The following is a 13845-nucleotide window of genomic DNA, read 5'->3' on the forward strand; positions in this document are numbered from 1 at the left end:
GTATTCTTCAAATTAGAGAAATGGCTTAACTAATTTTTAGATACCATTTGATTACTGAGAACTGATTTTTTATGTATCACAAAAGTTTCAGAAATTAAAAAAGTAAATGATTAATTATGATCATCTGGAGAAGATAAATTTGAGACTTAAGTACTGGTATTAAAATCTATAAAAATTAAGGAAATAACAGTAGGGAGACCAAAATTATTTACAAAGGATCATTTATTAATTTTTTTTTACAAAATACAAAGATTGTTTTTCTGCATGAATATATCACATATGAAAAAATAATGTGTCTACTGAATTTAATTTGAAGATAATCAGGATTTTGTTTTCTATCAACTTGAGGAACCAATTTTGCTTTGCACCTTGTCTAACACCATTACCAATCAGGAAGAAACCTTTTCATTGTTAATGAAATCATATTCATGCAGCTAACATTTTATAGAAATAAAATCAGACAATGTCTGTCATACAAAGCTCTTTCCAAGGTAACTGATTTGCCTATGATCCTAAATTTTTTTCAAGCTATAAGATAGGAAGAATTGAGGAGCTAGGTAAATTTTATAATAATGTATTAGCAGCAGTTGATAGTAAATGCAACATAAGATTTGTTTTGTCTGTGGTACAAGAATATGTCCTATCAGACTCTACTGTATTCTTATCTATTTGAACACAAGTAAGCACATACTGATTGTCTCCGGGATGACAAAATGTATGAAAAAGACAAGAAGCAGTTCTGGATGTCATTGTGAGCGCCCATTTTCATCAGCTAATATGAATGCATTGCTAAAATTAGTGAAGACAGGAAAATGACTTAAGGATAATATATACAGAGTTACATTTTTTTTATCAACGAGTGATTTCAGGCACTGTGGCTGGTTTATTCTTGATAGCAGTTTAATTTTCAGTGCAAGCAAAAGCAAATACCTGCCCACTGTCATTCACATGACCTCGTACATCTGGAATGTTCAAAGCAAGTTCATCTTTGGCATCTTCACTCTTGAGGCATCTTGAATAAAAATGTTTCATAGTTTGCTCTTGATAGCAATTTAATTTTCAGTGCAAGCAAAAGCAAACACATACCTGCTCACTGCCATACACCTGACCAAACACCTGGAATATTCAAAGCAAGTTCACCGTCTCCATCTTCACTCTGGAAATGTCTTTAATAAGTGGCACTTAGTGTAAACCCTCTATAAATCATGAAAAACAGACTCAAGATGCCAGAATTTAATAATATTAAAAATCACTGCCATAGTCAACTCTCTGTGTAAACGATGTTTGGGTAAGGCTTGCTGTCACATTTCTTTCCTGAGAATGGAGCTGGTCCTCTCTGTGTATATCATAAGTGTGCATGCTCTGAGCTGTGGTCACTGTCGTGACTGTCTTCATTTGCTAGAGAGTCCCCTGTTTGCTGGAGGGTGGCCGCACCAATTCCCGAAAGCTCTGATGGAAGAAGTGTCCCCTTCTTCACGTTCACCAGTTCCTTTTCTCGAGCTGCAGCTCCTTGTTGTCCTCCCTTCACCCTCTTCCACTTCATTCTCCTATTTTGAAACCAGACTTTCACCTTCAACAAAGAAAGGGAACAGACATAGCAAAAAAGAAAATTAAAATGACACTTTTTTCTCTTTCTTATCATCATCAAACTACCGACATTTTGTCAATAGTTCTTCAAAGGCTTATACAAAGACACCATGAAGAAGTGAATATAAAAATAAGTCAGACCAGGCACAGTGGCTCACGCCTGTAATCCCAGCACTTTGGGAGGTAAAGATGAGAGGTTTGCCTGAGTCCATGGGTTCGAGACCTGACTGGGCAACTTGGCGAAACCTCATCTCTACAGTAAATCAAAATATTAGTCGGGCATGGTGGTGCATGCTTGTAGTCCCAGCTACTTGGAAGGCTGAAGCAGAAGGTCGAGGCTGTGGTGGCCGTGGGCCACTGTCACCTGGGTGACAGAGTGAGTCGCTGACACAAAAAATAAAATAAAATAAATCAACATTTTATTTAATTAGATTATGTTTATGATAATAATTTTAAAACTTTTAGAAGGTACATATAAATTCATACATTTTGTATTTTACAGCATACAATATAAATGGACAACAAAAAGCTATTATTTAAGGCTATTTAAAGGTATTTGGCTCTAAAAGAGTTTCTATGAATTGGAGCTAACATACTTGTTTTGGTCAAAGTCTCCCTCCCCCACGTTCTTCCTTGACTTGATATCTAGCTTTCAATTTCTGAGTTAGTTTCAAACATGCTTAGGGAACTACTGAGGAAGCTGTATCTGAGCCACTGCTATGTTCACAATTCTTTTTTTGACTACTCACCTCACAGGTAGACTGTCTTGTTTTGAACTATTCCTTTTATTTTCTGCCTTTAGTTCTTGTATTTTACTTTGAAAACATGTGATCTAATGATTTTCCAAAAAATATGACCACAGTAAAAAATTCTCCATGTGTGTTAAGTGCTAACCCTGAACGATATACTACATCATTTTCGTAAACTCTGTTGAGATGTTTTCTTTTCCTTTCTTCTCTCTGCTGAGGCCACTAAGATATTTTCTTGTCTTCTTCTAAGAGTTTTAAAGTTTGTCTTTCAAATTGAATTGAATTTGCCTAACACATTTAACACATATATATGTATATAATATTTGCACATCTATAAATTATTTATTTAAATATATAAGTAAAAATATGTTAAAAATAAAAAATGACAAACATGTATAAAAGGTTCACCCATTATCAGAACCAAAATACTATTGGCATCTTTGCATCTTGCTTAGAAGGAAATTTGTTTATAGTAAGTCCCCTAAACATGAAACTTCAAATCGTGAACTTTCAAAGATGTGAACATGAGTTCCCATGTCCAATCACATACGTTAATTCACATGTCTGCAGTACATTGTCACTTGCATGCATCCTGTGCAAGTAACTATGTTTTTGTGTACTTTACTGTATAGTACTATATATTTTTTATTTATTATTTGTGTGAAAAGTATTATAACCCTATTACAGTACAGTACTATGTAGCCAATTGTGTTAGCTGGATACTTAGGTTAATTTTATTGGACTTGCAAACAAACTGGACTTAGGAATGCTCTCTTGAAATGGAACTCGTATGTAGGGCACTTATTGTGTTTCTCAATATTTTAGATTCTTGTAAGCTAAGGGTTGCTTTTACATTGTATTTTATCTGCCCCATCCAAAATTACCACAAGCCTAAATTTGATGTATCATTCCCAAGCCTTTCCTTTAAAAAAAGAAAGTTTTTTCCATAACGTGACCCCAAAAATATACTCTTTTGTATTCTTTGTTAGGTTTATGAAAATGGAATGCTCTGAACTGCAGGCTTTTTGTCCTATACATGTTGATTCAAGAGACTTATTTATTCATTTTTTATTACTGTGTAATATTCCAAATTGTGTGAGTATGCTACCATTTTTCCATTCAACTGTCCATGGACATTTGAATTACCTTCTTTTCTTTTATATGTAATGCTGCTATAGACATTCCTACATTTGTGTTCTGATAAACATGCGATAGAACTTCTCTGGTATATAACTAGGGCTTGCATCAATGGGTCCTAAGGTATGTGAAGGCCCATCTTTACACAATAATACAAAAAAATTGTTTTCCAAAGTTACCCCAAGTTAACTTGCCTCCCTAGTCCAGTGTTAGAATTCTGATTGATTCATATACTTGCCAACATTTGGAAATATCAGTCTTAATTTTTTCCAATACAATCTTATGACATTATCTCTCAGTGTTCTTATTTTGCATTTCCTGATTGCTAAAGAAGTAAAGCTTCTTTAAAATGTTTATGGCCCAGCCTGTCATAGTGGCTCACATGTGTAGTCCCAGCACTTTGAGAGGCCAAGGCAGGAAGATTACTTGAGCCCAGGATTTCAAGACTAGCCTGGATAACATAGTGTGAGACCTCATCTCTATAAGAGGACACAAAAAATTAGCTGGTCATGGTGATGCATGCCTGTAGTACCAGCTACTCGGGAGACTGAAGCTACAGGACTGCCTGAGTCCAGGAGTTTGAGACTGGTGAGCTGTGATTGCACCACTGCACTCTATACTGGTTGACAGAGTGAGACCTCGACTCAAAAATAATAATAAAATGTTTAGGCCCATTTTATTTCTTCTTTTGTGAAATGCCTCTGCATGTCTGGTTGCATTAAATTCTTTATTAATTTATTTTTTTCTTTATAGACTTTTAAAATATGTTCTGAATGTTAACAATGCTTTGCAGTTACCTGTCAGCTATCTTCTCTCAATTTATGTTTTACTTTTCATGTTTTACTTTTCAATTTCTTAGAGTATTTAATGGTGATCAGAAACTCTTAATGTTAACACATTCAAATTTATCAATTATTTCTTTTATGGCTAGTGTGCATATGTCTTCTTTAAAGAGAAAATCTTCTCTCTACTGAAGCCACTAAGCTATTCCCTTGTGTCTTCTAAGAGTTTTAAAGTTTGTCTTTCAAATTGAAATGGTTAATCCAGAAAGTATTGATTTTAGTACAGGGCAAAGAGCAGACCTAAATTTACTTTATTCCAAATTGATAACAAGTTGTTCCAGGTCCATTTATTAAATAGTCTATCTTTTCCCCGGGGATCACTATTTCAATTTTGTTAGAAATCAAGTTTCCATATATATATGCATGGCTTTATTGCTACACTGTCTTCTGTTCGTTTATACATTGTTCTATATCTGTGACAAAACCACGTAATCTTAATTATAATTTTATAATAAGCCTTTATATCTGCTAGGGTGAGTTCTGTTTCATCTTCTATATCAGGAATATTTTAAATATTCCCCATTTTCATTTTAGAAACAATCTCGGTTTTAATAAATGCTCAGTGCTAGGAGAAAGTGAAAAGAAATATATTAAATTTCTAAAGACATTTATACCAGTGATCTTAAAATCACAATGCTTTATTAACATTAGTGTAATTTCCTCAGATATTTTCACAGTGAAATATTTAAGCTGAGACATTATTCACCTTTGGAATTGCATTGACTTCACTTTTGGGCCATAGGTGAATTTGCATATCATATACTGTTCCTACATATATTAATCAATTTGGCAATAAAAAATAAAAAATGGCCAAAAATCATTGATTAAAAACTAGTTGGGGCAACCCCTTCGGGTCTTCTCCCACTGTGGGAGCTTTTCTGTCCTCTCAATAAGTCCTGCTTTCTCACAAAACAAACAAACAAGAAACTAGTTGTTGGGTGTCCATGTATTATTACTACTTACTAATCAAAAAGATTCATAGTTGCCTGTTATTCTATAACTACTTAGGGATAGGCAGCTGAACTAAAGTTGCTATTGATGTGTTATTTCTAATATGATTTTACATTATTCTTATTTTATAGATAAGGGAGTTGAGACTAAGGTTACTTAACATACCTAAGATTCACAGATGGGAAGATATATCACCTGAGAGCGAGGTTGTTTGATTCCAGATTCTGCTTTTTTTTTTTCTTTTTTGGTTCCTGTTATATCTCAAACTTCTATTTTTAAAACATTCAGGATAAAAAAAAAAGTAAAGCATATAAAGTATGTGAACTCTATCCATATGATTACTCTCATTCAGGTAATTCTCCTACTTGATATAATTAGGTTTGTAAATATGGCACTATTTTCCTGGACTACAATTTAGGCAATTATACTACTCAGCTTAATTACCATTGCAAACTTGACATTGCACGTTGCATTAGATCTATTCCACATGAGTTGGGTTCTACTTTTGGCTTCACTTCTGAGTTTTTGTGTGAATTTGAGAAAATTGTACTTCTCTCTGCTTCAATTTTCATATTTGTAATATTCGAATAATGAGACTTTCAGAATTCTCTATAGGGATATTTTCTCCATGGACAATTCCAGATGGAAGAAACACATAAGTCATCGTCATCATCATCACCTAGAGCTGTAACATTCAGTGAAAACAACATTGGTATAAAAATAGGAGGAGTAGATTTCTTAAAATCTACACTTATTTCCTTTTCTAGGAGAAGGGGTGCAGTAATTCTATAATACCGATATAAAATCTGTTATGGGCAATTCAAAGTGAGAAAAATGTAAGAATATGACATTAACTTTGGAACTACTATAGTCCATTTGGCATTGTTTTCAATGTCTACCATGTGAAATTTTGCCATTGCATTTTTTAAATAGATTGATAAAAAACTTCATAGTTGCCAATAGTAGTGATATATAAATACATAAAACAGATATAGGCCTACAAAAATATGTGCAATATATGTACATGTGTTTGAAATCATTTGATAATATATATAGTCATTCTAATACCTTATATACTATTTTCTTTAAGGGTTAGATTACATATTTGATGTTGGGACTCTGTGGAGTTAATAAAGAAATAAAAAAAAGCAACAAATACATAATGAGTATATTGAATAGAAATGAGAAGGAAGAATACAGAACTCCAAAAGACAATGTGTCCAGACTGATTTTCAATATGTTGTAAAATATTGGGATGAATTGAATTAATTCCAGATTATAATTAGTATTGTTATTAGAATAACAGTGAAGTCACTTTATAAATTTTTTAAAAAATTTGTGGCTCAAGTCTGTAATCCCAGCACTTTGGGAGGCTAAGGTGAGCGGAATGCCTGGAGCCCATGGGTTCTAGACCAGCCTGGGCAATTGGATGAGACTTCATATCTACAATAAATCAAAAAATTAGCCGGGTATGGTAGCGCACGCCTGTAGTTCCAGCTACTCAGAAGGCTGAGGCAGAAGGACCACCAGAGCCCAGCAGGTTGACACTTGGGTGGCCATGAGCATGCCACTGTATTCCAGCCTGGGTGACGGAGTGAGACCAAAAAAAAACCAACTTTATTGTTTAATTTAGTATCACTTCATCGTCCTAGCTTCATTGACTGGAATGAAAAAAAAAAAAAACGTTTTTCTTTTTGTTTTTAAGATAGCTAAATTATAATCACCCAAGTGCCAAACACTTCACTTTTTAAAAATAAATATTCGAATAATTTTTACTAAAATTTACAAGCATGTTTCATACAAGGTGCATTTATAAACTACAGAGTAAAAATAATCTGACATTTCCTTGTTGACTTAGAATCTTATTCATGCATACATTTATAAATATTATTGAATGATCAGTAACCTGTACTATGCTAGATCAAAGATGGAAGGGCTTGGAGTGAGGAATATACAAATAAAACATAGTGTCTTTTATAATAACATATTTTTATAATAAAAAATAACTAAAGTGTATACTAGCCTAAGTACTTGTAGTTAATATTTAAAGTGCTATAAACTTCACTTTTTAGAACATACTATGTTCTAAAATAGAATAATATAAGTAGTATAAATATAATATAAATAAATATAACAATGTATGTATATTATTATGAATAAATATCATTTTTCTCCCTTAGTCAACCAAGCATTTAGTATTTGCATTGCCTAAATGATCAAGCTACTTTTCAAATAAATAGAAAAATACTTATTTCAGTTTTGACTCTTTTTACTGAAGAAAGCAGCTAAGATAATTTTGCTGTGAATGATTATATCAAAATCTAGAGATCATATTTTTGCTTTTAATAGATATTGTAAAGGAGAATCATTATTTACATTTGCAAATATTCATTTTATCTCTATTTAAAATATTTAATCATTCACATTGCAGCCTTGTACATTTAAGTTCACAATGTTTATCCTCTTTTTTTTTACAGTCAGAGTCACACGATGTCACCCAGACTGGAGTGCAGTGGCACGCTGAAGGCCACCACATTCTCTACATGCTGGGTTCAGGAGATTCTCCCCTGCCTCAGCCTTTCAAGTAGCTGGAACCACAGGCACACGCCACCACACCTGGCTAATTTTTTGATTTATTGTAGAGACGAGGGTTAGCCAAGTTGCCCAGGTTGGTCTTGAACCCCTGGGCTCAGGCAATCCTCTCGCCTCCACCTCCCAAAGTTTTGCATGGGGTAACAGGAGTGAGCCACCACACCGGTAATGCCTATCCTCTTAAGCCTCACAATATATCACAAGAGAACACAAATGAAATATGAATCTGTACTGTCATGCAATGCCCTAATGTAGTCAGAGGCAAATGAATTGATAGAAAGTTGAAACTGCATAATGTCATAGCCCATATTTATATAATACCATGAATGTCTTTTGAAGAAACAAACAACCATTACACCAAACATCTGGTTGAAAACTGAAAATTTCAGTGACATATCCAGATGTCTCGAAACATCTGGAATTTGTAGATTTAATATTCCAACTGTTTCCATTTTTATCTGGGCACTTGAAATACTGTAGACACTGTCTAACAAATATTTATTCACATCTCTAAGATGTAAAAATATGCAAAGAATAATTTTACAAATACAATTTTCAGATTTAATCACATTCTGTGTGATGAAATTAGATCCTGACAGTTGATCGACTAAACTCAATGTGAATAAACCCTGGAAAGACTCACACGAGTAATTCAGTGACATAGTTAGTATTAGAACTGAAGGATTAGAACCAAGAATCCTTAAAAGTAAAGATGAAAAATGGAGAACAGAGAGCTTCATTATACTGCCTGAATATGTCTGATTAAGAGATTATGTCTGATTAAGAGATTAGTACTTCAGCTATTTCTGGAAAGCTGATTGGAGTCACTAATGACCTCTGCTATTGCTATAGTTGTATATCAGGGTTGAAGCCTGTGTGTGTGCTGGAGGGCGTGGGAGTTAGGGCATATTTCATGACTAAGGACTGAATTCCTGTTTACAGGGCTGCCACACCTTTATCCTCTATTTTAGCTCAATGTTTGCAACCAGGGTATCGTTTTCCTACCTCTGTAATTTTCAATTCTGAAGTCTCTTTGTTATAAATCTTTATAAATCTTGAGAATCAGGCTTGTTAATGTAGTCATAAAGATTTACTATTTCACACATTTTTAAACAAACTGAATACACATTAGCTATTGTCAGCCATGGCACACTGAACAGAAATTACCATTTTTGGAAGGCAACAAATTAAAAACTTTGTAAGAAATGTTAATTGTATAGACACATTATCATTTATTTATTATTAATTGATTATTTATTTATTAATAATTAATTGTATAGCCAATTGTATGCATCTCATCCTTTTTTCCAAAAATGAACCCAAAGTAAGCATTCCTGATGAGCAAAGTTGTCAAAGGATTGATTCCTTTTGACGTGGCCTTTTAGAAGTCACAGTGGTGGTAAATGCTAAAAATTATTCATCTGTCTGTCGTACCTGATTAAACTCAACTCATATGGCCTATTTATTTAATATTAATCTAAGTGAAAATTCAATAATTCCAATCTTTTGTATTTCTACACAAGATAAAAAGTAGATATATCTCTTAGTTATCTTAAGCAAAATATTGTTTACCTGAGTACATCATGAATAAATGACTTTAGCAAATTGAGTGAAAACATCAGAACTAAATTAGACATTCTTCTCCCTTATTGTATTATAAAATTCCTGAATAGCAATACTTGAAGACACGGAATTTGCATATTCTGAGCCACTACTTGGTACTTATCTTGTTCAAACTACTGAGACCAACGAGAATGATGGCCCTGTTTCTCAACATTTTGCCTTATCGCTGGGTTGATGTTTAACAATAATTAACAACATATCACCATCAATATAGCTTCCCCTCTAACCACTAAGTAAAACCTATCAAGTATAAATATTTCATTGAAACACAGAAACTCACCATTTTGATAAGTAAAGTAGAATCAACATTCCAGTGAAATTCCAATGACATTTACTATGACTAAATCTAATTAAATTAATATTTTGATTGTTTCTGACTGTTATTAATATTAATATTTTGATTGTTTCTGAGTGTTTACAATCTTCTTTAGAATATATGTGAGGCTTCCATACCCTGGTCATTTCATTATTAGATTTAGGGACTATCTCCTTCTATTCAAGATTATTATATATTATAAGAATGTATAAATTCAATGATGACTATTGTATGAGTATACTCTAACCCCCCAAAAATAGTCAATAATTTCAATAACTGGAAAAGTTCAAACATTAACAAATATATATCTTGCATAAAAAATCAGAAATTATAAAAATATTTGAAGTTAAAAGTCTATTCTAAATTGAATGCATCTTTGAGTTTTTCATGAGGAGCCATGGGAATATGGGCACCAATTGGTACAAAATCTTTTATCATCATAGTCTCTAGAACTTGCCAATTCTCTTAGTCCTGGGCTTATTATTTTATAGATGTCATAGGACATATGCATATATTGTCCTGTGTACATATGTAGATAAAAGAAATTTTTGTTAAAATTGAAGGTGCCAAAACAAAAGTTGCACTGGCCTGTCAAAATTTTCAGAAGGTTCTCAGCTTCAGAATTATTTAAAATGATATCAAAAAAATCCATATGTATGCAAGGACAGTGCCGAAAACAAGTGCATGAAGTGATCTTTCACACCAGAAGTTCCTTTCTGTAACGGTATACTTTGATGATTCTATGATGCAACGCATACTGTGTTTAATAATGTTATTGTTGATTAAATATTAATTAGGAAAATTGGGGACTAAAATATGGCAAATTCTTGAGCTTATGAAAATAGTTTTCCATATCCTTTTATCATATCAGTTTGATGAATGTTTACAGTAAGAGTCAGTGGAGCAAATCTCAACAAAGTTTCTAAAATAAAAGCTCATTTTATGTATGTGTGTATACATATATACACACACACACAAACACAGATAAATATATATATCTATTTAGATACATCTATATATCTCAACATCTTTTTTTTTCCTGAGTCAGAGTTTCACTCTGTCACTCAGGTTGGAGGGCAGTGGCATGCTCACAGCCACCCAAGCCTCAACCTGCTGAGTTCCAGTTATCCTTCTGCCTAAGCCTTCCAAGTAGTTGGAGCTACAAGCAAGTGCTGCCATGCCCGGCTTATTTTTTTGATTTATTGTAGAGAAAAAGTCTCATCGAGTTGCCCAGGCTGGTCTCGAACTCCTGAGCTCAGGCAATCCTCCTCAGCCTCGGCTGGGATTACAGGCTTGAGCTACGATGCCCAGCCTATATTTCAACTTTTTTATATCTCTATCTATCCATATAAAAAGGGAGAGAGAGAGCATTTTTTGAAAAACGTAAGTTTAAATGTTATACTTATGTTTTCTTTAAAATGCTACCCCTTTCCCTTTTATACAGATGGACATATAGACATTTATTTATATTTATTAACCAATAAACATATTCTTAAGGTTCGTTCAATAAAAGCAAGACTTTATTTTTCTACTGTTTCTTTTTGTATTATTTCTAATTTGAATATTTACATTTATAAATGATTAGGAATCAGTTACTTATTTCTCAGTCTTTTACTTTATACAGTTAATATTTCTGAAATTTAAATTTAGGTTAAAACATCAATCTACCTTTTATAGATCTTGTTTTTTTACTGACTTTCCTTATGCATCATCATTTTTTGTGTAATATCTGAAATAGTTTTGAAAATACCTTTTAGAGTTGACCTCACATTTTCAATAGGTATTGCTTTTTAAAAGTAGCATAATCAGGAATATCTCTTTTTATCACTAACCAAAATTCCCTCCTATATACTGCCATCAACTCCTCCACCTATGCTGTCCACATTTTTTCAGCTAGGGTCAAATTATGTTTAATCTCTCAAAAATAGCTAGCACATCATGAATTAAACAGAGAAAACACCTTACTGTTACGCTAAGTGACTGCTAAATACGGCTCTAAAAAAAATGAAAGATATTCTAAAAAATCACTGACTTCAGAAGTGATCTAGAATACACAAGTCTGATCATGGAGATATAATTTATTAATTAAATAAGTATATTCGTATACATTTATTGAAATAAACCTGTAAAGCAGAGGAATTGTGGAAAAAACTGGACAAAAGACAAAACCACTGTTTATTTGGCACACAAAAAAATTCTCCTTGATGGTCATCCAAAAAAATGGCTATTTTGAAAATATTTGGCACTGAACCATTTAATGATTTATGAGTAATAAACAAAGCATAATCCCTTTCATTTCCACAAATGGAGTATTGTCCAACTAGGTGGGATTTTCCATTTATCTTGGCAGAGGTATCATTAATTCCATCTGTTTATTCCGGTAATCTCAACCAGTTTACAAATCTACAGCATTATACCTTTGATTAGCTCTGTGGAAGAGATTTTGTGAAGTGGATGGATCTCCCACTCTTTCTATCTTTGGCAGCCTTAACTCTATAAAAATGTCCATTTTACCACTTCTTTTATACTCTCATGCAGCTGTTTCCACTTGTCTTCCCAACTGTGAAATATTAAAAATCTAGTGAGAGCTTTCTCCAATTTTATATGGATGGAAGAAAAAAGCCAGAATGAGGTTGTTCAACTTAAAAATGGGACAAGTAGGTCTTTAGACTGACTGACTTTAGAATATTCTAGGTGACCCTGTCAATCGAAGATTATTATATGTTGCTGTTGAAGGGTCTATGAGAATATGTTGTAACCTGGAAGCTGTGAGTTAGAGACCAGATTACTGGAGTAGTCTGCAACTGCTCCACAAAATATTATTACATAAATAAAATACTTGAAGCTCAACTTTGTTCTAGGTCTCCATTTTTATTTAACATAAAATAATGTTCTTTAATACTTATGTGCTGATTTTACTTTGCTGAATGAGTCTCTTTTCTTCTTCTTCTTGGGCAGGTATCATTCAAACAGGATTATAGACTCCCCTGACATTGCATATGGAAGATACAAGGATAAGAGTATGGCATCTTTGTGTGATTTTATGACTATCTTCAGAAAGGATTTTGAAAATTTGAGCCCTGATGGATATTTAAGGGCTTAATATATCTTACTTTTATTCTAAAAGAAAACCTTATCATTACTGCCAATCTTTGAAGTGACATATATGTGACCTGTCAGAAAATGTGTTTTAGGTATACTGTCAGTGATACACAAGTAAATAGGACAGGGGTAACCAAAAATAACATATCAGTTGCAGGCATGCATTATTTTATAGGCAATCATTTAAAATTTTCAGTTGAAAGTATGTCTAAAGACTAGTTTTTGGTGGGCATGGTGGCTAACACCTGCAATCCCAGCACTTTGGGAGGCCAAGTTGGGAGGGTTGGTTGAGCCCAGGAATTTGAGACCAGCCTAGACAACATAGAGAGAACTTGTCTCTAAAATATACAAAAAAATAAAAATAATTAGCTTGAAGTAATGGTGTAGGCCTATAGTATTGGTGCTTGGAAGCCTCAGACAGGAGGATCTCTTGAATTCAAGAGCTCACGGTCACAGTGAGTTGTTTGTTTGTTTGTTTGCTTGTTTGAGTTGGAGTATCACTCTGTCACCTAGACTGGAGTGCAGCCTTGACCTGCTGGGCTCCGGTGATCCTCCCACCTCAGTCTTCGAAGTAGCTTGGAACTACAGGCACGCGCTACCACGACTGGCTAATTTTTGATTTATTGTAGAGATGAGGTCTCGCCAATTTGCCCAGGCGGGTCTCGAACCCATGGGCTCAGGCAATCCACTCACCTCAGCCTCCCAAAGTGCTGGGATTACAGGCTGAGCCACTGAGCCTGGCCCACAGTCAATTTTAATCACACCACTATACTCCAGTTTGGGTGACAGAGCAAGGCACTGTCTCTAAAAGAAAATTGATCTGATATAAAGTAAGGTTTAACTTAGGAGAAAATTATTTCTCAAAACCAATTCTTCTATAGCTCTAAATGATTTAAAATTTCCCTTTTCCCTTTACATGATATACATGAGTTCTATCTCTTCAACT

At 33.6% G+C, this 13845-nt stretch overlaps 1 protein-coding gene across 1 annotated transcript in view; it reads right to left on the reverse strand.

Moving 5' to 3' along the window:
• Positions 1–204: 204 nt before the first annotated feature.
• The window catches only part of MEOX2 (mesenchyme homeobox 2), a 72508-nt gene continuing 58867 nt past the window's right edge, over positions 205–13845 (reverse strand). The window contains exon 4 of the mRNA XM_008070137.1: positions 205–1570. Coding sequence (XP_008068328.1) covers positions 1346–1570 — 225 coding nt within the window. The 3' untranslated portion in view covers positions 205–1345. The remainder of the gene's footprint in view (positions 1571–13845) is intronic.

Source organism: Carlito syrichta, unplaced genomic scaffold (assembly GCF_000164805.1).
Source record: "Carlito syrichta isolate Samal-C Ts95f unplaced genomic scaffold, Tarsius_syrichta-2.0.1 Scaffold313117, whole genome shotgun sequence".
NCBI classification, from domain to species: Eukaryota; Metazoa; Chordata; class Mammalia; order Primates; family Tarsiidae; genus Carlito; species Carlito syrichta.